At 42.1% G+C, this 26,238-nt stretch overlaps 1 protein-coding gene across 5 annotated transcripts in view; it reads left to right on the forward strand.

The window, feature by feature from the left end:
- The window catches only part of Ap1ar (adaptor related protein complex 1 associated regulatory protein), a 32,228-nt gene that overhangs the window by 1,958 nt on the left and 4,032 nt on the right, over positions 1-26,238 (forward strand). For 2 of the 5 annotated variants that reach the window (XM_048456704.3, XM_048456705.3), the window contains exons 2-9: positions 11,624-11,672; positions 12,816-12,842; positions 15,562-15,587; positions 19,774-19,870; positions 21,180-21,278; positions 23,355-23,410; positions 23,994-24,067; positions 24,256-24,384. In XM_048456704.3, the coding sequence (XP_048312661.3) occupies positions 11,624-11,672; positions 12,816-12,842; positions 15,562-15,587; positions 19,774-19,870; positions 21,180-21,278; positions 23,355-23,410; positions 23,994-24,067; positions 24,256-24,384 (557 nt within the window). Of the gene's footprint in view, positions 1-11,623; positions 11,673-12,815; positions 12,843-15,561; positions 15,588-19,773; positions 19,871-21,179; positions 21,279-23,354; positions 23,411-23,993; positions 24,068-24,255; positions 24,385-26,238 lie in introns of those variants that run through there. The other 3 variants (XM_048456706.3, XM_048456707.3, XM_048456709.3) reach the window with 2 other exon arrangements.

A 26,238-nucleotide genomic window follows, 5' to 3' on the forward strand; every position in this document is an offset into this window, starting at 1 on the left:
ACTGAACTTACCATGGCTAGAAAAATATAGGACATCCTAGCCTTTCTTAAGCTCATTTAGGCTGAACTCCACAGGGGTGCTTTGTCATTCGAGGCCTGATTTCTTAGCCTTGCAGATTTCCCCGGAGTCTCTCAAAACGAGATCACTTACTCTACACTATGCAGTCTCAACACTATAATTACCAACTGTACTCGAGTGTGCTCTAGGATTTTGTATGCTAGGGTAACTGCTGACCAGTCAAAATATCAATGTAAGTGCTAAAGCAAGTTGGATACCTTAGCTGCCAAGAAACAGAACGTTGATATCCTGAGGGGTTAACCTTCATTTTGAGGGTTAGCCGATGAGCACATCTTGAAGAACTCCATATGCTGGCCAGTTCTGTTTCTCTGGACAATATTAGAAGTGTGTAACTTTTAGCATATCCCTTGAACTTCTAATTGTTCTGTCTCCAATCCCCAAATTCTGGGATTAGAGGTGTGCAACCTCACCTGGTTCATGCCGTGCTGGGGCTTGAGTCCAGGGTGCCACACAGTTTAAGACAGCTCTATCCAGCTGAGCCAATCCCCAGCCCTCCGTGGCACTTTTTCTTAGAAAGGTTCTTGGGAACCTAGTTGTGTTTTGTTGTGTTGTATTTTAATTCCCGACTTTAGGTCGCTATAAAATTGCCCACACTTGGTCCAGTTAAGTTGTATGACTTATGCAAAGATGTGATCATGTTCAGTGTGCTCTATTTAATAGGTGTCAGCCCGCTGGGTTCTAGCAGCAGACTTGCTTCCAGGCAATGGTTTTTAGTGATTTGCTTATCCTTTCCCAGTGAAAATGACTTAGTGCCTGTCAATGTTTAGCTATTTCCGGTGTGCCAGGCAGTATTCAAAACACTACACGTTATCTTGTTTATTCTTTTGCACACTCCTGTCTGTCGAAAATTTTGTACACTCGCTAGCCAAGTTGCTTGAGACCGATTTCTTAATTTTTCAATAGGGTTTTGGAATATTTCTATATACAACGCCCTTAGACAAGTTGTTTTTCATACACACCTTATATACCTAAAAGTGGTTTTGTAATATTTTTAGTCTGTCTGTGGTTTTACACTGTTTGCTTTAAGCAGTGTAATGTTTATATAATGTTTGTCTTAATGCTACCCAGGCTGGCCTCAAACTCTCCTGCATTTGACCGTCTTCCTGTCATGTGAAGTCAGGTGTGGAATTTCCACGTTGTGGCCTCAGGTTGCTCACAAAAGGTTTTAGAGTTTGGAGCATTTTGGATTTTGAACTTTTAGATTAATGTTACTCAGCTTGCACCTGTGTTATAGGCTGAAAACCAAAGCTTGGAGAGTTGAACAGGCCTGAGATAACAGAGCTGGAATTGCAGTCAAAGTCCCTCTGCAGCCAGAGCCCTTATCTGGTAACAGCTTATAGCTCTTTATTCTGTAGATAACGTTTCTTACCCTCTGTGTCTGTGAAGAATCCTGGACGCTCTTGGTGAAGATTTTATGAGTAGCTCAACAACTTGACCCTGTCTCGCGTGGTAAGCTTCTTGAAGCTGTGGACTTGCTCTCTTCAGCATCCTGCCGTCTTCTCCTTTTCTGTCTCTTTCTTGGCTCGTCTTACTCTTTCTAGCTGTCAGATAATGGGTCTTCCCTTCATTTAATTAACTTTACATGTACACTGCTTATCCCAAGGAAATTTAGCCTTTCCTCTTCCTTCAGCCACTACCATTCCGTGTACCTCTGTAGACTACTGTAAGGATGCTCTTGCCTAGATTCTGATTTAGTTTCCCTTTATACACTTGGACTCTGTTTTGTCTTTCTAAGTGTTGGCTTTCTTTTCGTCCAATTAGTGGCTTCCAAACTGCTCTAGTACTATCTGAACGCCACAGTAGTTGGGCTTTCTAAAACTACACTGCATCGTGGTGTTTCCTTGTTTAATGACTTCTGCTGCTATTTCCTGTAGCTAAATTTCTGAATCTTGTTTTTCTCCTGCAGCAGCCTGATCCCTTGTGTGGAATTCATGTTCATCATATATCCATTTTATCATGTGCGTTCCTGTGTTTGAGCATCTGTAACTTAATTTTGTTCTCAGCAAAAACACATCAATACAAATAGATCAAAAAAAAGGCATTTTTAAAAATTAAAAAAAATGAAGATATTCTTGTTTCAAAACAACATACTTACAAATCTTCATATTTTAACTTTTTTATAAAATGTTATCCTTCATTTGAAAATAGTATTGATCCTATCTTGCCAGCCTTATTCTCCTCAATTCTCCGATTGGCCACTCCTTCAGCATCCTGTACTCCAGCCGGATTGTGTTGTCCCTGATGCTAAGGAGCAGTATTCTCCTCACCCTTTGCCTTTATGTGTGATGTTTTGCCATAATGTGTGTTGCTAAGATAGGGGAATCTGTGTTGTCAGTAGTAAGGGATTTGTTTTATTGGTGTGCATATTTGTGGGCTTTGAAAAACTTATAGATTAAAGATGCTTCTGAAATTTCACAAGTTACTTTTCACAGTAGTGGATTTAAATGGATACAAAAAATGTGGCCTGTTCTGTGTTGCCGCTTAGAGATTCCAGGACTTTGCTCTGATCTTTGTTCTTCCTGGATGTATTTTTTCCCAGTGTACTTTTGGGTAGTACTGTGAACCACGTGCGTTTATCCACTCCCTGTGTCCTGTTGTTCCGCCTGCTCCCTTGTTCTGAGACACTACCGGCTCACTCCCAGTGGCTGTCAGTACAACTTCCAGTCCGTCTCACAGGGCTGCACTTGCCTTTCCTTCTCAGCCCTTTCTTCCTTCTGGTTTTTAAACCTGGATCATTTTTACTTTATTGTTTCCTACATTCGTCTTAGAAAACTACTCTACAGCCACCTTGGCTGTGAACCTGAGGCTCATAATACCCCTTCCTTCTTGTGTCTGCAGCCTCTGCGTCTGTGCTGGCTCGTTGTTGTTGTTGTCAAGATGACACAAACCTAGACATATCTGAGAAGAGGGAATCTCACCCAAGGAACTGACTGTGTCAGATTGGCCTTCAGAGTCCTCATTTTAGTGCTTACCCTACTTCTAGGATAAAGGCTAAAATCTGCAAAACCTTTGATGTGTCTTTCCAGATTCTATACTATGTATTTCTTGCCTGTTTTTTTCTTTTCTTGTCTCTGTTACATTCTTCCTTGAATCTGTTTCTTCCCTTTTCACTTAGATAACACCTGCTTACTCATCTTTTCACTGGATATTCAAGAATTATCTTCCAGAATTTCCTCAAAACATCACCAATCCTTTGGAAATAAGAGCTCACAGCCCTGCTGAACGGCCTGCTCTTCTAGCTCCACTTACCTGCTTAGCCTTTTGAATACACGCATTGCAGTTGTGTCCACGCTGATCTTGGCTTCCTGTTGAATACCTGGGTCCTAGTTAAGTTCCTAGTCCAAAGTAGATGTAAATATTTGCGACTCTGGGAATATAGTTTCTTTACTATGTCACTGTTCTCACATTCCTGGCTTTTGATCTCTGATACTCTGAACCACCCTTTCCCCTATTTGGGTATGGGCTGATTCCTCTTCAGGGCGATTAAAAGACAGCCTTGTTTGTAATTTACCTTCATGACTACCCTATCTGACTTGTAAGATTAATTATTATTTATTTTCATGTTCTAAATGTTAACATGTTGCTTTGCCTGTCATTCAGTAACTTAGAGAAGGAAGAAGAGAAGATTCGGTGTCACCCATAACAGGAAGTCACATATCTTACTTTCCAAAAGCAGGGGATGGGTGAGTTCAGGTGCTGCCCACAGCATGGAAGCTGGAGGCCTGAGCTCCCTTTTGTTACTAGTGCCCTCTCGAGCATGCTCTTCTCAAGAGGCAGTGGCTGTTTGGTTTGTTTTTAGTCTGTGTTTTCTGTCTTTGCCATGCACAGAGGGAAGACCTAACTCCACTGGTCTTCCAAGGCATAAAAATAATTTTCTGAATATCCATTCTAAAGTTCATCATTCAGAAGGCACTGTTAACAGTAACTCTTTTTCCTTTATGATTACCAGTTCTGTAAGGCCTCCACAGATACATAGCCATATGTCTACCAGTAGCTGCGACGTAGATGTCCAGTGACATCGTTATGAGGGATTGGCTCCAGTGCAAGCTGTCATTGTCTGTGGTGTACGAGCTACTGACCCAGGAAAGCCAGTTTGAGTCCCAGCACCGAGGCAGAAGACAGCCAGCCATCAGCTCAGGCAGGGAGGCAGAGAATTGGATCTGTGACCATAGGCATGAGATACTCACGTTGGCATCCTCCCTCCTTGAGACATCTGTCAATCTTGCCCCTTCAGATTTGAGTGGTTAAACCTCCGCTGAAATATTTGATGTCAGCTGGAGAGCAGTGCCCATCTTCATCTTCATAATAGCTTCTGCCAGGCACATGATTCATATCCTGCCCAGTCTTCTGTTGGGAGTGGGGAGATATCTTGGGAGGCTTTTAATTTTTAGTAGACTTTGGAACTTTGCTCATCATTTATTTATAATCTTCAACAAAATACGAAGGATCATCTTACCGTACTTCAGGTAGGATATAAAATGAGTTGAAAAAGAAGAATACCAATGTGTACTTTTGAGTTTTATAGTCTTTTTAACCCACTATGCAACATAACAGAAAAGCGTTAAAAACTTTATTTTCAGCCAGTTTTCAACAAGATTTAAATTTATCTTAGTATCTGTCTTAGTATCTGTCTTGATGGCAAGGTATTAAGTACATTTGTAGGAATCTCCATTTTTTACTCCCAAGCTATTCTAAATTCTTTTTATTAGTACCCCATGTCCCAACCACAATCGGTTTTGCTTCTCTGCTGCTTTTTCATGTTGAGCCCACATTCACGTTTTTAGTGGTAGAATGGGCGCTGGAATCTGCCTCATGTTGAGACTCCTCAGGGACATAAGGACAGTCAGCCATGGGTGACTCTCAGCTTTGCAGAGCTCCAGACTGAGATGGGAAATGCACTTCTGTTTTCTTTAATTGCTGTTTAGTTCGCCCTGGTGCTAAGTATGCATCTTGTTACAGCCACGGTCAGGTTTTGCCCGTTATTTCTTACCTCCCTTTTCTCCGGCACAGATGCCTGACTTGATAAAAGTTAAATGTATGTGTGATGTGACCTTAATCGTTGTCCCCTCAGCTCAGCTCTGTGACCCTGCTGTATTCCCAGAGGACTCTGCTGCCTTCTCTCTTCTCTGTTCCTTATCCTTTCCCTGCTGGAAATCTTGCATCTCTGACTTGCCCTGTTTACTTTTTTGCTGTCCCCATTCTTGCCTTTTGCCTCTTGCACATTGTAACCTCATTAGGATTCTGACCCCACTTCCCATCATTTCTCACTGTCCAGTCCTTCCCCTGGATTTTTTTTTTTATCCGTTAAGTATTTGTCTGCTTCTCTCACTGGCACCACCCTAACCCAGGCGATCCTTGATTCCTCCCCAGCCTCAAGTTGGTCACATGTATTATTCATGCGTTCACTCTGCATCATCTCCACTCAGTGCTCTCAGACTCTGTGGTTCCTGGCACTTGAAGCAAGCTTATGATGCTGACTTGCCTAGCTAGATTTAAGGAAAGAATTGTGTTCTTGCTCCTCCGTAATTACCTCAAACACAGTAAATATTTGTTATGTTTGTCTTTGCTCTCAGTGACTTTGAACAATGATTTCCAAAACTCTTATTTTCATACCTGATCACCCACTCATCTCTCTTCCTGTGCAGCATTAAATTATATTATATTTTAATATACCACAGTTTATCCAGTGATAAATCGATGGACATTTCTGTTATTTCGAGGGTGGTTGTCGTTTTTTCCATTTGTTTTTTGCTGTTACCATCAGTGATCATTCTAATGACATCACAAGAGGTTTCCAGGAATGAAATGACTGAGTCATAGCTTTTGCATGTCTTCGCCAGTTTTAAACTATGTTAAAGTTTTTCAAGTTTATGGCAGTGTATACTTTTACTAATAAGAGATTTCCATTGCTCCACTTTCTTAGTACTAAGAAGGTACTTTTTTCTAACCCATTAATGTGGAATGTTGAGTATTTGTACAAGAACTTCATTATAGCCCTTTGTGCCTGTAACAAATAGAATGTACAGAAATTTCCTTAATGATAGCAATGGAGACAAATATAAGAAACTAGGAATAAGTAATAGGAAATATTTCAAATTATACCAGTAGCCGGGCAGTAGTGGCACACGTCTTTAATCCCAGCAAAAGAGACGGAGTACGTGGATCTCTGAGTTCAAGGACAGCCTGATCTACAGAGCTAGTTATAGGACAGCCAGGGCTATGCAGAGAAACCCTGTCTTGAAATAAACAAAAGAAATAAAAACCAGAAATGTAAGCATAAAGATAGACAGAGAAAGAGAATAGAGCACTTGTGGGTGACACAGCCATCTTCATAGCAAAGTGACTGCCTCTTGTCACCTTGGGAGAATGGCTGCTTTCAACCTGAAATAGAGCTAGTGGAACTAGACAAAATCTATTATTTTATATATTTTGTTCAATCCAGAGACTCTTCCTTCTTGTGCCCCTTCTCCCTCTCTTTTTCCTAGCTCAAGTATCCAATGTGGCAGCAGTGTCCTAGTAGGAATAGCCCATTGTTCTGTTGATTTTTTGCTACAAACAGGACCTGGTGGACTCTGTAGGCGGAGTTTTCCTGTCCTGCGGTAGTTCTCAAATAAACCCACTGGGGCTTATATTAATTACAAATTCTCAGCCAATAGTTCAGGCTTGTTACTAACTAGCTCTTACAACTTAACACATTTCTATTCATCTGTATGCAATCCTGAGGCTTGAGGATTTTACCTCTCTATCCTGCCTTGTTTATCCAATTCCTTCTGGCTGGCTGATGACTCCTGACTCTGCCCTTCTCCTTCCCAACATTCTCACTTTTACTTTCCCACCTAACCTTATTCTGTTCCACTATTGGCCAGTCAGCTTGTTTATTAAACCAATCACAGCGACACATCTTCACAGTGTACAAAAGGATTATTCCACGGCAGATTTCCTCATTTTTTAGTGCCATCTTGCTTGTTAACTCCAAGAATCTCTGAACTTGGGGGTTATCTAATAGCCTTATTTTATTATCTTAAATGAAATAATTTGAAGTTGAATAGCTTGGCCCTTACCTACTTTCTTAAGTGTGTCTTTTCTTCTCTTAACCCTAGTGTTTGAAATCTGTACCAAAGAAATACTAGCTCTTCTTCCCAAAGCATTCAGTGTCTTTAGTTACATTGTACAAATGTGAAGGCAAAGAGAAAAGTTTTATCGTCTTGTTTTCTCATGTAAGCATGATAGAAGAAAATCAGATTTTCCATTATGGCTTGCTTTTTTTTTTTTTTAAGTAAATCCAGAAACTTTTGTACAATCTGACCCACTTATGTGATAACAGTAGTTCTAAAAAGTAGGATGGCTGTTTATCCCTTATTTTTAGATAGTATGATTTAAATTACTTGACCAGACCCATTTTGAATGTTGTCAGCTGTTTGTTACCAATGTTTGGTGAGAATCTTTTTTATGAAAAACCCAGCCATGTCTTATGTGTGAAAGCACTAATGTGGATGCATTACATATAGTGAACACAGCTGGACTCAAAGCTGTGTCCTTAGTCCTGGAACCTGTGTGGGGTGTTCTCAGCTGCAGAATTGATAGATTAAACAGAGAGGGGATGAATTGATGAAGTTCTGGGCGTTTTTCACATCTAACCTTGCAAATATGCCCAAGAGCTTAGTTATGAAAGTAGATATTTTAGTTGCTTTTGTTCTGTCTTTAACATCCAGTTTGATTTGACATTTCATAGCTCCCCAAATTGAGATGGCTGCATTTCCAGTGCTTCATAGCATTTACCATTCCAGACAGTGGGGTTCACTCTGGGGTAACTGCCGCTGTAGGAGTGTGGAGGAAAGGAAGTTTCTAAGAAACAAGCGGGAACCGTTCTAGACACATTCTGTGTTCTTGAAGTCTGCACTACTCACTGTGTTAGCGCTCGGATGCTTGGCTTCGTGTGACGTTGCTCTGTAGGCTGCACACTCTTCCATTTCTAACCTTTCTCATCTCCGACAGCTCCATCTTGATTTCCGCCCTCCCCCATAGTCCGTCTCTTAGCACATTCTGCCTGTCTGTCTTCGTGGTTCTTCTCAGGGCCACCTGTTATCACTGGGATCCCAGCCACTGTCGTTCTCTGTGCTGCCTGTTACAGCAGCAAATCGTCTCTGAGATCCACTAGGGAAGTTCTTATAGCGCTGAAGGCTTCTGAAAAATGTGTGAGGGATTTGAAGTTATGGACTTGAGTATTTTAGTGAAGCAGAGCAGTGGTTGTTGATGAGTGTCGGCAGCCATGGTAAAGGTTAATATGGAACTAACCATAACAATGGATGGGTTAGGATCTTGGGTGATTGACAAAAGGCTCACCCTTCACTCTGGAACAGAGCTGTGAGGTAAAAAATAAGTCAAGGTAGCTTTTTGTATTCCAAATTTATTAGACCTAGAAGTCCATAGTGTGGAAGACTTGAGTCCTGGGTCCTTCATGCTTTTGATGGAGTGCCCACTGAAGGGCACTGTGTTGAACTGGCACTACCTATGCACTAAGGAGACATCGTTGAAATGGTCTTTCTAGCCATGTTCAAAATAGCTGTCATATAGAAAACATGGAAAAATTTAAGAATGGCTGCAGCTTTTACCTGTCTCAGAGTTGACCAGATATCACTGATCAGATTTAATACGCGCATGTCTGTAGATGGTCTGTACAGGGGCCAGCGATGTTTAAATAAATAAAGACATCCATAATTCATTTTAAAATGTTTATAATCTGATATCCACTTGTTTTTAGAAAACCCCCACAGTAAAGCTTCTCTTAAAAAGAACAAAAATGGTACCCGAGTTTGCCAAATTGTGTATTTACTTTAACCAATCAATCTGCTCTTATTAGTGTAGGAGTCAGTATATGTAATTTGTGAATAAGGTTTCAGTCTTAATTTTTTCAGAAAGCGAAGCCGTACAGATCGCAGGAGGATATTATCTGTGTTTTTTTTTTTTTTTTTTTTTTAGAGAACTCTGAGCCAATCCAGTGTCTAGAGGTATAGAGTTTGGCCAGTCGGTCAGGCAAGATATGCTTGTCGCTGTCACCAGCTGTGGATGGAGAGGCCGCGGACACTTTGACTTTTCCTAACGTCGTGGTAGTCGTGTAGCCAGCTGTAACTGTCGTTCAGCGGTTACTCCCCTGCTTTCGACTGTTGTGCTTGGCTTTGGGGTGGACTATACCATGCTAGTATTGCTGAACTTTTCCCATTTTTCACTTATACCACTCGGCAACCCTAAACAGGTATAGTTTAGCCAGACAGCTTGTTCAAGCAATCAGGTAATGGTTATAGGCAGAGACAGTTGAGCCCCAGAAGCAGGAATCCTACTGCCAGAACACTGCTTCTGGAATATTCAGCTCATTTCTGGATTTGCTTGAAAAATTGAAGAGTGAGTGGTCAGAGACTAGAAGGCCTGTGTTTATGCTTGCATGTTCCGTGTCTCTTTAAAGACAGGACAGAATCCTACACCATTGCCAGTAGCCTGAGAGGAGGGAAGACACAAACAGCTGTATTATATTGGTATTGGTTGTTTGAAGAAAATAACCAGCATCCGTAGACTAAAGCAGAAGAAAGGTGGACGTTGGCCCACAGTTTCAAAGGAGAAGCGTGTGCATTTCACATCATGGCGGCCAGGTTCTGCTGTTCTTCTTTCTTTGTGAATCTCTCCAGGATCCTGGTCCCTGTGACAGTTTCTTAATTGTCATGGGAGAGAGTCCCAGGAATTGTCTAGGTCAGGGTGGCTTGTGGGTGAGCTTGTTGAGAGGGAAAGACCCACCCTGAGTGTGGGCAGCAGCATCACATGGCTGGGCCCTGGGCAGGAGGAGGAGAAAGCACGTGCCTGCCCTTGGGAACCCATTACTCTCTGCCTTGACCGGATGTGACGTGACCAGCTGTGTCACACTCCCGTCTCCTGGACTCCTTCACAGTGACGGACTGGCCCTGGACTGTGAACCAGATAGACCCTTTCTCCTTGAGGTTGTTCTTGTCGGGATGTTTTGTCACAGCAACCGGAAATGGAACAGCGTTTCCCCTTCAGTTCATCCTTTAGGGAAATGCTGTCACACAGATCCCAGAGGCTTCTAAAGACAGCGGCTAACATTGAAGATCAACTTAAAAATGTTCTCACAGGAGAAAATAGCAGCTGTAATTTCTTTGCTGTGTTTTTCTTTATTTGCAATAGTATGTCATTTTGTCACTAACCTGCCAGCCCCCTCCGTGCTTACGTACACGTACAAAGCGTCAGGCCTGACCTGACCAGCGATCTCATCGTGCCAACAGTTCTTTTCTGTCCAGCAAACCTGACAGACCAGGAACTGTACGAGTGACTCTGGCTCCCACGCAGGGCTTCACTTTATTCATTCTGGTAACTGTGGCAGGAACTGCGTGTGAGCAGAAGTCCCAGACTTGCCTGGCACTTGAATTGACTGAGTCTGAGGTGGGCTTGTATTGCAGTAGAGCACAGCTGTATTGCTGGGACAGCGTGGTAAAGGTGGTACTTACTTAACTACCTCTCAGTTTCGACGAGAGGAGCAGAAATTAATAACCAGAGTAGGAGGAAAGATTTGTGCCCCCCAGGAAAAGTGATGCACTGACATATTTAAATGTAGCTTGACGTACTTGCGAGTTCTGTTTCTTGTTTCATTTGTGAAGGCATAAGAAAAGAACAAAAGCTTTCTGTGAATATATGACTATTATCTAGAAGGCTCTCTTTGTCTTGTTTTGTCTTAAGACCAAGACCTGGCTATGTAGCCTGAGCTGGATTCAGACTCACAGCAACTCTCCTGTCTCAGCCTTTTAAGCAATGGGATTGCAGGCAGGAGCGCCCCCAGCTGTAGATCATCACTCTGCTTCACACGTTGCCAGAGATTATCCTTCCAGAGCTGTGATATTTGCTTATCTAAAATATAAAGGGCGTACTCATTGTATATTATTTAGTGTGATCCTTTGTGTATTTTTAAAGGACTTTTTCTAGTTTTTGACATATTAACTATACATAATGAAATATTCATAAATAATATGTCAACGCATAATGACATGACAGACACATAATGTGATTTCGTTATATTCACCTCTATTTTTAACAAGATATTTTACTTGATAACAGTAAAATAAAATAAATTTTAAATGTCATTGTATTCTGTACTATGTGATAATTGTATAAATTAGTACAGTCTTAATATGCATTAGTGCCAATAAAAAGATTGGTTAACTAAATTTAAACATCCAAACATCTGGTGTGAATGCCTTTAATTCCAGTAGTCGGGAGGCAGAGACAGGCCAATCCCAGTGAGTTCGAGGCCAGCCTGGTCTACAACGTGAGTTTCAGGACAAGCAGGGCTGTTATACAGAGAAACCCTGTCTCAAAAAACCAAAAGAAAAAAAAAAAACCCTGAACTATATAATCTCGGATAAATTTTGGTTTTTAGAAATACAAGGTGTTCTATATTTCTTGTTGTTTGCTTTATGAATACTTTATGCCATAATATTAAATCTATTTTAAGAGTTCATTGTGATTTTTATGTTTTTCTTCCCAGATCAAAGTACTTTAGAACATGCCCAAGAGGAGAGCATTTGACCATAGAGGTGAGGCCTTGAACATTTACTGGAATCCAAAAATGTCCACAATTGTTCTTCTCCTCCTCCTCCTCCTTTTCCTCTTCCTCCTCCTCCTCCTCTTCCTCCTCCTCCTCCTCCTCCTCCTCCTCCTCCTCCTCCTCCTCCTCCTCCTCCTCCTCGTTTTATGTGTATAAGATTTTTCCTGCACGTGAGGGCACCATATGTGTGCAGTGCTGACAGAGACCAGAAGAGGGCAGCAGATTCCTAGTGAGTTACAGACTCTTTGAAACAAGGCTTTACTAGTAGCTCTGGCTGTCCTTGAACTCCTTTTGTAGACCAGGCTGGCCTTGAAGTCACTGAGATCCATCTGACTCTGCCTCCCAAGTGCTGAAATTAAAGGCAAGTTAACCGACTTTTGTGAGCCACCAGGTAGGTGCTGAGAACAAAACCTGGGTCTTTAAGATAAGGGAAATGAGGGCTGGAGACATGGCTCAGTGGTTATGAGCACTAACTACCCTTCCAGAGGACCTGGGTTCAACTCCCAGCACCCACATGGCAGTGCACAACTGTCTATGACTCCAGTTCCAGGGAATCTGGCACCTTCATACCAAATGAACATAAAATAAAGTTAAATAAATACTTAAAAAAAAAAAAGATGGGGAATGGTTCAGAACCACACCTAGTATGGACTATAAAATATATATTATATGTGTCAGTGTTTATTTCAATATTGTCACTTGTTTAGGAGGCAGGTCTCAGGAGTACTTGGCTAGCATTCTGAGCCACATCCACATCCCTCTTAGTTTACTTTTTATTGTGAGATGGGGGTCTCACTGACTCTCACAGGCTTGCCTTAAACCCAACCGCCACCAAGGCTGGCCTGGAGCATTGCCTCCTCCCGCCTCTGCCTTGAGAGTAACTGAGATTACACCAGGCCTGGCTCAGTATTGTGGATTCTGATGCACAGAAAAAGAATTATATGCTTGCTTGCGTTGGCCATTTTGTGAACTAGAGTATACCAAATATGCTGATTATAAAAGATACTCATATAAAGATGAGTACCTTGTAAAGATGTGTTATTTTGAAGATTAAGAGACGTGTCAGTTTCTTGTGAGATGTGTATGCTCGACAAACATCCCTCCTGATGGTTGTCTTTTTGTCCCCTTTCAGTTTGAGAACCTGGTAGAGAGCGATGAGGTAAGTATATAACTTACAGTCTGTGTTCTTAATGATTGTTGCTTTAGTTATACCTTTATTGTCTTGCTTTTTACTTTCTCATCCATTCTGCATCTTTTTCTTCTTTGATTAATTTATTTTAGTAAGAATTCAGAATTTTCTACTGTATTGTGAATATAATGCTGGACACAAGGGGTTTTTTTGCCTTTCATAGAATCCAAGAAACTTCAAAAAGAAGATATTTCTAATTCCTTTCCCTTATATAAGTAAAATACTTCAATCTAGAATCCCTGTTTTCTGTGGCTTTTTGAGGGTAGAATGTATGTATGATTATAAAATTTCTCACTTTAACCTTTATCTCCGTCAATTGTTATTAATATTGATTTTTTTATATCTTTATTAAAAGCTCAGTCAAATTTAAGATGAACCTAAGAATAGAAATGCTAAAATATTTTAAAAAAATACAATTTCGAGTCAGTGAGCTGTGTTATGTACTTAACATGCAGAGGCACAGTTAGGAGAGCTGGAGTCTGTGTGCTGAGGTTCGGCTTTAGCCGTGTGAATGTGTACAGAGGACTCCCCTTCCTAGGGTCCTCGGAAAGGAAAACATGTCTACTTTCCTTTGAGTGTCTATGTCATGGGACCAGTGAGATAACTCAGCAGGTGAAGGCACTTGCCCCCAGGTGTGAGTTCAGCCGCCAGGACCCACCTGGCAGAAGAGGGACGCTGACTCCTACAAGTTGTCCTCTGACCTCTACATGCCTGCCATGACTCACATGTGGAGTTGAGCACAAATACACACACATAATAAATAAAATGTAATTTTAAGTTATTAAAGTAGTTTAAATTTGTCCAATTAAACTTTTCTCAAAGTAATTTGATAGAAAGACTGCCCAAGCCAGGCAGGACTGGCACACACCTTTAATCCCAGCACTTTAATCCCAGAGGCAAAAGCAGGTGGATCTGTGGGTTCAAGGCCAGCCTGATCTATACAGTGAGTTCCAGGTCAACCAAGGCTATACAGAGAAATCCTGTCTAGAAAAACAAACAAAAGAAAAAAGATCTTCCAAAAGCAGGCATATACAACATTATGTGGTAGATAGTTTAGGGAAGCAGTCTTCATTTTTCTAGAGAAGCAGCACCCGCCTTCTGTGGAGTCTCCTTCCTTCCCTTCGCAGTGGTTGCCTCCATCTCCTCCTTCTTCACAAACAAGACTTCTTTCAGCTTCATAGCCCACCTCAGAGCATCCTGCTTCTCAGAAGAGCCGGTGCCCTTCTCTGAGGTGCTCTTTAGGAGTGCGCTAGGGCTTTTTGCTAGTTCTCACTCTGCTGACCAGCCTCTCTCCTGCCCCACTTGGTCCTGGCTACTTACCATCCTGTTTTGTGATGCTATTTCCCACGCGAATGTGGACCTTTGAGAATTTGATTCATTATTTTGTAAAAGAAACTAAGCCAATCCATTTTTTTTATTTTTAGATTTATCTTTTATTCACATATGTGTGTATTCTGTTGAGTGTATGCCATGTGTGTGGGTACTTTCAGAGAGCAAAAGAAGGTAGTAGATCAGGTCCTCTGCAGCTGGAATCGCAGACGGCTGTGAATCACATGGTGTGGGTGCTGGGAATTAAACTCAGATCCCTCTGCAAGAGCAGCACTGATCATAACTGAACCATTTTCCCAGCTCCAACTCATGTGGTAGCTAAAGTATTTCAGAATCCCCATGAATGCTGGCAGCCAATCCTTCCTCCTAGGGGAACTAAGATAGACTCCTGAAACCTCTGCTCTTAGCGTTTCATGACGTGATAAATGTATAGGCTTATTTCATGTGTTTCTATTGAAAATACTTTCCTTAGCATAGTTGCTAGCTTGGACTTTGAACTCACTGTCAACATGCTTTACTGAAATTTTTCTACCCACAGAGTCTCTCTGTGAGATCCATCACACCTTGTGCTTAGGAACATCAGGGAGCAGCTGTACACCATACTGGGGGGCGGGGGGTGTTGTATTTTAAGCCAGAATCTCTCTGTGCCAGGGATTATTTTTAAATAGTGAAGTCACAGAGCACAAAATGCAGGCAGCATGACAGAAGCTCCCCTTCTGTGTGAGACCTGTGACGAGGGCAGAGTGACCCCCATTGTACTTCCCATCCTTGGCCGGCTCCTAGTCATTTGCTGGTCTGCATGCTTTCAAGAGGCCAGAAAGTCTACAGCAGTGGTTCTCAACCCTCCTAACACTGCAGCCCTTGATACAGTTCCTCATGGAGCGACCCCAGCCATAGCATTAGTTTGTTCTTACTATGAATGATATGCAACCCCCTCAAAGGGGTCATGACCCACCGGTGGAGAACAAGAATACTGATTTCCAGGGCAGGGTTACAAAAAAAGTTTTTAATAGGTATGTAAATTTTAAAACTTTTAAGATCAGAATAGCAAACATCACCCACAAATGTTGAAGACATAGTGAGTGTGTTGTCTGGCACTTCCTAACTGTGAGTTCATTTGCTACATAACAAATATTAGAAAAATTAAGAATTATCCAACAAATGGTTATTCTATATTTGAGTTTTGCCTTTGAAAAATAGTAAAGTTTTTTTGTTTGTTTCAAATCCTTTTAATAATGAATTTGCTTACTGTGGCAGAAATAGGTAAGTAAAAATATTTTTGATTAAATGAAAATTGCTTTGGCTTGCCTTAGTGAGTTCAATTAGTGAAAATTCTTTTACTTGTTTAATTTTCGTGCAGGGGGAGAGTCCAGGAAGCAGCCATAGGTAAGGCTTTTCAAAACAATAAAATGTTTAAGTCTTATGTGACAGAACTTTCCTGGGGAGATATAGCACACCCATCTCTCACTCGACAGGGAGCCCAGACAGACTACAAAGTACAGACACCACTGAGTCCCCCTTGGGGTACCAGTTAGTTTATTGGGCTGACTTATAGGAGCAGAAGTGACTCAAAAGACAGCTGGATCACCTAGGCCACCCCAGTATGGGTGACAGCTCATAAGATTGGGGACCTGGAGCTTACTGCACAGCCTGCAGTGGTGTCCTTTCCAGGTGCCTTGGTTGGTCTAAAGTTCTTGTAGGCAGCTGGTCTGATCTCAGAGTCTTCTTTGCAGCTTGGTTTATCTGAGAAGGATGAGCAGCTTTCATTGCTCACTGTAGCAGGGAAGGGGCCTAGTGAATCCGGTCAGTTTCTGGGACTTTCTGAAGCCATTTTGAGTGTGTGAGCCCTTGAAATAAGCATTCCAGAGAGTTTCTTATCATAGTGTTCAAGACCCTGAACACTTGTGTTTCAGAAGCAAAATTTTCTCTTTATATAAAAGAAAAATAGCCAGGTGGTGGTGGCGCACGCCTTTAATCTCAGCAGTCAGGAGACAGGCAGGTCTTTGTGTGTTCCAGGACAGGCTACAAAGGAACCCTGTCTTGAAAAATCAAGAGGGCGGGGGTTAGACAAATAATAATTGCCCTAATACTATTTTGAATAATAAAAATGTTTATTTATGCCAGTTTCTCAGTTTTCTGTCTAAATTAGGCCTAGGTTATAAATCATTTAGTTTTCTTAGAGCCGCTTAGCACTGACAACTCCGTCTCTTTTTTTGTCCTACCCCGTTTTCTTCATTGTGACGTTCCAAACAATGGTTCTCAGCCTGTGGATCGAGACTCCCTCTGGGGGTCGAATGATCTTTTCACAGTGGTCACATATTTACATTATATGCCATAACAGTAGTTACAGTGTGAAGTTGCAACAAAAATAATTTGATGGTTTGCGGGGGGGTCACCAAAACATGAGAAACTGTACTAAAGGGCCACAGGGTTAGGAAGGTTGAGAACCATTCTACTAAAACATTCTCCAATTACTTACTACTTCAGAAGTAACTAGAACCTTATGCTGTAGTTTATTCACATAGTCTTCTTGTCTGCTGTTAAATTGCACAGACTGCTTGCAAAAGAAGGCTTGGTCTTTAACTCCAAAGTTCCTAAGCAGGAGAGAGGGCTCAGTGGTTAAGAGCACTGACTGCTGATTCACTAGTTTGATTTCCAGCACCCGCAGGGTGGCTCACAATCATTTGTAACTCCAGTTCTAAGACCTTCTTCTGGCCTCCCTGGGTACCGTACATGCAGGCAGGACAACCCATACACACACACACAAAAGATGTTCCTATTGTCAAGGGAATTGTTTCCTATTTTGGTCATTTTGTCCTTGCATTTTTTAGTTTAGCAAACCTTATTGGGCAGCTGTCCATGTGCTAGGTTTGAAAGATCAAGTGTGCTCTTGGTGTGATGTTGCAGATTGTGATGGCTGCACTGGAGACACAAAATCAGGTGAAGTAGACCTCTGATAGCACACCCGGGAAGATTGCCTGGGCTGCACGAACCTCTTAAAAAGAAAAAAGCAAAGGCTGAGAATATGGCTTGGTGGTAGAGTGCTTGGGTAGCATGCACAAGGCCTCCCTTGTGAAAAGCCCTGGTTAGTCTAGTCTCAAGCTCTCTCTCTCTCTCTCTCTCTCTCTCTCTCTCTCTCTCTGTGTGTGTGTGTGTGTGTGTGTGTGTGTGTGTGTGTGTCTGTCTCTCTGTCTCTGTCTCTCTGTCTCTCTCTCTAACAGCTATTATAAAACATACTAGTGAAGCTAGGGAATATGTGACCAAAATATGTGTGGGGAGGTGTGTCCAAAGGGGCTTCTTTTAAGCAGATGACATCTGGCTTAATCTCTAAAGAGTTGGTTAGCAGTTTTTAGCCCGGCGAAGGAGACCTTCATGTATAGTCAAAAAATGCATACAAAGTGAGACAGTTGATGAGAAGGAAGCACTGGGGGAACTGTGTAGAGAGATGGAAATGTGTGTCTTGCTTTCAGTGAAAGTTATGGAGAAAACATAAAAGTCCAGGGTCTCTGCGCAGGTGCAAACGAGACAGAATCCTAGCACTGGCAGGGGGAAGTGGACACAGGGTCCCACCCCTAACCAAGAAGCTGTTTATAGTTGGTACCTGCCAGGACAAGGAATTTTAGTTCTCTTTGATGGAGTGTGTGTGTGTGTGTGTGTGCGCGCGTGCGTATGTACGTATATGTATATACATCAACCCCAACCCAGGAGTACTTGGCCAAAACAAAACAGATTGCATTTTTTGTAAGCCTTTTGTTTTGTTTTGATATTTTTTTATCTTAACTGATTTTCTTTTTAGTTATCTGTTTTCATTTTTTGTTTTATGTTTATTTTTTTTTGAGGCAGGAGAAGAGAGGGCATGAAATTGGATGGAGAACGAGGTAGAGAAGATCTGGGGGCATTAAGGGAAGGGAAGGAATACAATTGAAATATTTTACGTGAGAAGTTTTAAGTTTGCTTTTAAATGAATATATCTAAGGTCTTAGTATTGTTGTACTTTGCTTTGTTTCGGGATGTGTTTGTCTGGAATTAGGAATTTGCTACACAGCCCAACTGGCCTCGAGTTCTATGTGGTTCAGAGTGGCCTTTAATTGTTGATCCTTCTGAATGCTCATAATTTTAGCCCACTTTGCCATGCCCAGGGGTAACCAGCTCAGTGGTAGAACATTTATCTAGCATTTACTAAATCAGGGGGTCATTCCCCACCCACCCCCTCAGAGGGTTGGGCTCGCAAACCTGCGTTGCAGGATGATATAAAATAGAGCGGGAGGAAGAGTGGTGTGGGAATTACATAGGCACTCAGTGGAAGAGTTTGAAAACGAATGAGAAGTGGTAGAAAGAAAGAACCATCACAGCCTAGAAAGGCAAAAGGTAAATGAGAAGGGGCAGGCCAGGCTTGGGGGATGCTCAGCCTGTTCATGAAACTTCGGTAGGAAGGACTTAAGTTGTTTAACGACACAGAAGCCGTTGAGTCCAGCGTTACTGGAGTGGCGGAAGCTGACGACTGTGTGCTGATGAATGGGGGGGAGGCAAGGACGTGAGGACAGGGAACAGGGGGCTGGACCACCTGCATTTAAATCCTAGTTCTCCACGTGCTCACCCTTAATCTGCGTCCATCTCATTGCCTTCACCTGTAATCGCTGCCTCTATACGATATACGTGCAAAGCATTGGCTTGAATGAATTCTAAGTGTAGCAGTGACCTCAGGTAGGTTACTGCCTCCTTAGGAGAGGGAAGGAAGAATAAGATATATTTAAGCAAGGGAGTAGAAGTCAAATTAAGTTACTTTTAAGAAAAAGTTTGAATAGGAAACAAAGTTACAGAGTTATGTAGGCAGTCACGTGAGTAAATTAAAGGACTGTTGCTGGAGACTGAGGGCCAAATTGTTGCCGCATTTTTTCCCTAGCAGCCCACAGCAGAAAGGACTAAAGTGGGAAATGTTCAGGGCCCAGAGACAGGCAGAGTAATTGGTGTGATGGTAGGAACACAGGAAGGTGTGTGGTGAGAAAGGAATTGGGGCCTGCTATGAGATCCCCGCTGTCCTGAGTGGAGGCCAGGAGATACTGGCTGGATGGAGCAGTGTGAGGAAGGACGAAGCATCCAGGGAGCCCAGGGCGATCGGTGGGAGGGCAAGACTAGCTGTGAGCCCTGGGAAGAGAGTACAGCGCACTGAAGTTGTGCTCTGTGCTGAGCTGTCTGGGTGTGGTGTAGGGTGTGGTGTAGGGTGTAGTGTTTGGGTGTAGTGTAGGGTGTAGTGTTTGGGTGTAGTGTAGGGTGTAGTGTCTGGGTGTGGTGTAGGGTAGCTGTCAGGTAGAGCCTGTGCAGAGAGTAGCCAAGTCTGTATTATTAATGGGCAGCTACAGAGGAAAGAGAGCGTATCATCTTACACCGACAGGAAGACTTCTATTGTAGTTCAGTTTATAGTTTCACATAGCAATTGAAGCTGTATCAGGTTGCTTTCATACAGTTTTGGGTAGGAAAAGTTCAGCGTTCCCCTGGCTTTTGGAATGTTTTATTTGGACTCAGGTTCATCAGCAGGGCTTTTGTTTGTTTTGCCCCCCCCCCCGTTTCTTAGGCCACTTACTGAGGAAGAAATTGTTGACTTACAAGAGAGGCATTATGATTCGATTGCTGAAAAACAGAAAGACGTGGATAGGAAACTCCAGAGGGAGGTAAGTGCTGTGCCCTGGTTGATTGAATATACGTGAAGCCTGTTGGTGGGGGTCTCACCGGTGTGTTACCAACAGTCACTGACCTCTGTTTCCATAACTACAGAGAAAAATGATTTCAAAGTGGAAGCTTATTCCGCCTTACTGTGATTTGATAGAGGTCATGTGATGTCGCAGCAAAACAGGTAGTTCTCAGTTCACTAACAGGAGTGCCAAGCCAGAACAAGCACCTTTGCCGCAGCCAGCCTAAATCAGCTGCTCTGTTTCTCAATGAGCCGTGTTTAAGGTTTTGTTTGTTTTGGGTTTTTTTTTGTTCTCAGTGAACCAAATACCCTACCAGTCAAAATTGTTGCATAAATCTGTGGACATGTCCTGTGATCACAGCTTCATTATCACTGAACTAAAGAGAATTAGTTGCTTTCCACTCCACATTGAAAGCAGTCTTTTGAGCTGGGCATGGTGCTATGTGCCTATAATCCCAGCACTTGAGAAGTGCAGGCAAGAGAATGAGTTTGAGGCTAGCCTTAGGAACATAGCAAGTTCAAGGTTGGCCTGAACTATATATTTAAGGAGACCCTGTATCAGAACTAACCTTCTGGTCCCCTAGGCCAGCTATAGTGTACAAGGTACTGGGCTCAGTCTGCAGTACCAGAGGGAATTTTTTTAAAGTAAAAATAAAAACAGTACATTTTTATTACTAATCATATTAAATAGTAATATTTATTACTACTAATAATTTTATTATTAATCAACCATTAGTGAGTTACAGTGTGTTAATTTAATCTACACAGGAGATGACGACAGTACTCTAAGAAGGAAGGTTAATACCTGGTGTGTTAACTTAGGTTTCATGTGCAATACCTACCACTGAGCTTCTGTGTAAGCTGTTGTGGAGGATAAGAGCTTAAATTGGAAAGCAGTTTTTGAATGATGAATGCTAATAAAATTGAAAAATACGTATAGATGTCAATTAAGTGGAAAGACCAGAATTCGGAAAAAAGCATAGATATGATTGGCCTTGTATTTAGGTCTCTTTGATTTGTGAGGGCCAAACCCACTGTAGTTGGGGTGACAAGTATTAAAATGGTGACTGTAAATGAGGAGCATTGCATTTTCTAAAGAACTCAGTCATGTCTTACATAGCATCTGGGGTATGTTGTGGGCAGCCACAAAAATAGCAGTATTGATATGCTTCGTAGATATCATTATTTTCAATGATTTCTGTTTTGTTTTGTAATCGGAATAGCTGGTGTTTAGAGCAGCTAGACAGGTTCTGGTTTCCGTTAATCCTTACCGTTTTGTTCATGTACAGTTAGCCTTACAAGAGGAGAAGTTAAGACTAGAAGAAGAAGCTTTATACGCTGCCCAGCGTGAAGCAGCCAGGGCAGCAAGGCAGCGAAAGCTCCTGGAGGTGAGGGGGAAGACCCCAGCGCACACCAGGGTTACTTCTCCTTGTTTTCTCTGACTATTCCAAGTTGGGACTTTCCTGCTAGAATCAACAGCTCCTTGGGAAGCAGAGGATGTACTTACGCATATATCCCTAGGATCCTCAAAGGCAAATGAATCCATCCTGACCTTGTAGAAGAAACATACACATGATACTGTGTACTCTACAGCTTTAGATTAGCAGGAACTGATCCTTGTTTAGCCTAAGATGAATCCTAGGGCTCTGTATTCAGACCCTTTTAGGAAAAATGTATTTAGAAGGCAAATATTTCAAAACTGGTCTTCAGTATAATTTCTCAAGCATTTTAGTGTATTTTCATGAAGATTTTTTAAAACAATTTCTTAAATTATAAGATTCTTATACTTAATATAAGCCAAGATATATGATTCATGGCTCACTAGAGGTATTGTTTAATTCTCAATTTCTTATGTGTCTGAGACACTAAGAGGTAGAGTCTTGAACATCTTTGGCATCTTATCAGGAAAGACAGATGTACCATCTCTTACCGTGACGTGGGGTTACGGCATTATTGCACATGCTTGACAACTGTCAGGAGCAAATTCTTATAGCAGTGTCAGGAACGCTACTAAGAAGGTTCTTAGTTGAAAATTCACAGCAGTCTGGGAGAAAGGGAGCATTTGAAATCCCTACTCTACAGACGAGGAAGGTGAAGGGCAGGTCTTATAGCTGGGACCCCGGAGACCCAGAGTCGAGGCATGGTGGTACTTAGCCCCAGTACATTGCTTACTGTCTCCCTCCGTCATTGCCTGGATGGGTTTGCCACGAGTGTTATGGTCCAGTGTTGAGTACAAAACTCAAATCACATGGAGATTTAGACAAACTGAAAAATCCTGTCTTTGTGATTTCTATGCGCCCGCCTCTCTTCTCCCTCCCTCCCTCCCTCCCTCCCTCCCTCCCTCCCTCCCTCCCTCCCTCCCTTCTCCCTCCCTTCTCCCTCCCTTCTCCCTCTCTCTTTCTCTCTTCATGGGGGGTGGGTTTCAGCAGGGTCCTTGTGGGGAAGTGTCCTTTTTAATATATCCTAAGTACTAGAAAATGTTAAAATTAACTTCACTTTCTATGAAACTATTTGATGCTCTTAATATAGACATTCTTTTTACAATAATAAATTCTCTGCTGTATCTGGTTAAAGCAGTGGTTCTCAACCTGTGGGTCATGATCAAAAGATCCCTTTCACAGGGGTTGCATATCAGAGTTTTACATTATGATTCATAGCAGTAGCAAATTTATAGTTATGAAGTAGCAATAAAAGTAATGTATAGTTGGGGGCCACCACAACATGAAGAACTGTATTGAAGGTCACAGCATTAGGAAGGTTGAGAACCACTAGGTTAAAGCATTCCACTGAAGCATGTGTCACTGTGGGTAATCCAGGTTCTCTGTGTTCTTGCTTCCACGGCTAAATGCTTGTTCTGGGAATACATCATTTGCATATCATACATGAACCCAACTGTACAGACACGTGCTAGTTCATTGCTTTTCATAGTAACTGAATCTGCTAAGGCAGGAAAGTAGCCATCTGTATTTAAAAGATGCAGCAGCAGAAGGTTACACTGTGCCAGGAATATACAGTCACTTTCAAAGCACAGCTCCGAGAGATCTAGAGAAGCCTGTGCTGAGTCCCAGATAATCCACTGCCATTAACATTCCCGAATCAGCTCAGCCTTCCAAACCCTTACATTTCTCCTTATTCCATGTCAAAGAAGACAGCAGCATGACCTGACAGCTGGCTTCCTGCCTTACCCTTCTAGTCATGGAGGTTCTTAGAGTGTTGAGAACATGAGGGGTCCAGTACAGTTCACAACACTAGATATTCTCAGTCTGACAGCATCACACTGATGAACTGAGAAGAATTCCGTCCTTAAATAAAAGGATGTAGAAGTAGCGATGAAGGAAAAGATTTCAGTGGAATAATGCTAACTTTTTGTTTTTAGAAACTAGGCAAAGGATGTTGGCATTGCATGGGTATTTTTTAAAAGCGTTAACATCAAAATGATTCTGTATTACATTGTGTTTCCAAAGCAAGAAAAGCAGAGAGCTACACAGCGCTATCATCCTGGCAATGGAGACTATCAAAGGTAAAGGGCAACGTGTGTTTCCTCCTCCGTTTGTGGCAGAAAGTCTTATATGTAGACAGACCACTGTTCTTAAGATGTTTGTAAATGTATTCATACACTCGAGACCCCAGGTTCAGTCCTTAACACCCTTTCATATATACACTCATATACTTTCCTCTAAGACATTATCATAGAGAATACTGGGGACTTTTTCTTTTAGCTCTATGATCATTTATTCATAATGACTTTGATGCATTTGTAAGGGTAACAGCATCTTCATGTAGAAAGGGCTGTGGTAACTGGACTCCTTCAGGTAAGTTGGTAGCAACCTTCGTTGTTTATTTTCCTTAATGAAGAACATGCCCATGCTTGTTGGTAGAGGGTTATTGTGAAGTTGAACTTACCAATCAGCTTTGAGGATTGGTCTTCACAGTTAATCTGTTTTCAGTTTCATGGTAGCATTAAAATTTTCACCAGAATATTCTGATTATACAGCAGTTATAACTTGGGGAAGAGACTTCAGGCCAGAAATCCCGTCACTCACATAAGTATTCATTCTGTTCGTCTATTCCAGACGCATTTTCTAAATTCACTTTTATTACAGTGCAGGACCAGAAGACGACTTCGAATCTTGTTTGAGAAACATGAAGTCACAGTACGAAGTTTTTCGAAGTAGTAGTAAGTCTTTTAAAAGATTCTCTCCACATTTTCAGTTTACTTTTTACCACATTAAGAGTTGTATTTGTGGAAGTTTGGAGAAACATTAAGATTTAGAGAGACAATCATTACCCAAGAAAAGAGAAGAAAGCACACGGCTGCTGTGGGAAGAGCACGGTGACATTTTGTTCGTTTGGTGTGTGTTCCAGGACTCTCATCCGATGCCACGGTACTGACACCAAATACTGAAAGCAGCTGTGACTTAATGACCAAAACCAAGTCGACCAGTGGGAATGACGACAGCACCTCCTTAGACCTGGAGTGGGAAGATGAAGAAGGTCTGTCACCTTGTTGTCCCTCGGAGTCACACTGACCCTTGTTGGTCCAAATGTTTTCTGCCTTGTGTTTAGTGGTATTTAAATTTAGTATATTCAAGCCCATTAAAAAATTATCATCAGACTTTTTCTTTAGTGGAGTTTCACTGTGTAGTCTGAGTTGTCTTGGAGCTCACTCTGTAGGCCAAGCGGCCCAAACTCATAGAGATCACCACCTCTGCCTGCTGAGTACCAGGCTTCAAGGCGTGAGTCCAACACCCAGCTGACAATTACTGTTATTTGTTTCTTAATGTGTAGGTTTGTGTGTGTGTGTTTGTGTATACATGTATAGCAAGTCTTTCTCCATTCTGCCAGCCAACTCCCAGTTATGACCAGAGACTTACTATTAATTGTGAAAGCTCAGCTGATAGCTTAGGCTGTTTCTAACTGGCTCTTATAGCTTCAGTTAACCCATACCTTTTCCTCTACATTCTTTTACATGGCCTGGTTACCTTTATGCTGTATTGCCCATGCTGCTTCCTCTGCATCTTTCTGGCATCTCCCTTCTTCCCAGCATCCTCTCTGCCCAGATTCCTGCCCAGCTATTGGCTGTTCAACTTTTTAATTAAACCAATCAGTGACACTGTGTGCAAAAAGTTTATCCCACCACACACATGTGCACACCACAATGTGTGTGAACGACAGGGAAGGGGTTGGGCTCAGGCCATTCTGCTTGTCAGCAAGCACTTTTACCAGCTCAGCCATCTTGCAAACCCATGACTATTGCTTTGTTATCAATTATCATTTCATGATAAATTGTTTAGAAAATTACTGAAGTTTTTCATGTTTCTTGGGATTTCGAAGGCAAATGTCAATTTTTTATTTAAAAGGTCTTTTTTCATTTTATATACCAAACACAGTTTTCTCTTCTTCCTCTTCCCACCCCTGTCCCCCTATCTTTCCCCCCATCCACTCCTCAGAAAAGATAAAAAATATCTGGTGTATCAAGTTGAGGCAGAACCAAGACATCCTCCCCTCTCCCGTATCTAGACTGAGCAAGGTATCCTTCCATAAGGAATGGGCTCCAAAAAGCCAATTCATGCACTGGGGATAAGTCCTGGTCTTATTGCCATTGGCCCCACAGACTGCCCAAGCCATAGAGTTGTCACCCACATTCAGAGGGCCTAGTTCTGTCCTATGTAAGTTCCCCAGCTATCAGTCCAGAATCAGACGCTCCCACTAGCTCGGGTCAGCTGTCTCTGGGTTTCCCATCATGATCTTGATCCCTTTGCTCATATAATCCACCCTCCCGCTCTTCCACAGGACTCCAAAAGCTTGGCCCGTTCTTAGCTGTGAATCTCTGCATCTGCTTCTGTCAGTTATTGGGTCTAGGTTCTGTGATGAAATTAGGGTAGTCATCAGTCTGTGTACGGGGAAGGCCAGTTCAGGCACCCTCTCCACTATTGCTAGGTATCTTAGCTGGGGTCATTCTTGTGAATTCCTGGGAGTTTCTCTAGTACCAGATTTCTCCCTAACCCTATAATGGCTCCTTGTATCAAGATAATTGCTTTCCTTGCTTTCCCTCTTTGTCCCTCCCCCAGTTCAACCATCCTGTTCCCTCATGTTCTCCTCCTCCCCTCCCCTTAATCCCTTCCTCTCCCCGCTCCTCCCCTATGCTCCTCCATCCCCTCTCCCCCTCCCAATTTTCTCAGAAGATCTTATCTATTTCCCTTAGAAAGCAAATGTTAAGTTTTTAAAAAATGTTTCTAACCTAACTCAGGGAGCTTTCCACATGAGGGATTACTACATCTTTCTGAAAAGTTTAAAGTCAAAACTTGATTAATGTCTAATTCACTATAAACGAACAATTTAATTCTT

This window comes from Myodes glareolus, chromosome 17 (genome assembly GCF_982192425.1).
Source record: "Myodes glareolus chromosome 17, mMyoGla1.1, whole genome shotgun sequence".
Taxonomy (NCBI): Eukaryota; Metazoa; Chordata; class Mammalia; order Rodentia; family Cricetidae; genus Myodes; species Myodes glareolus.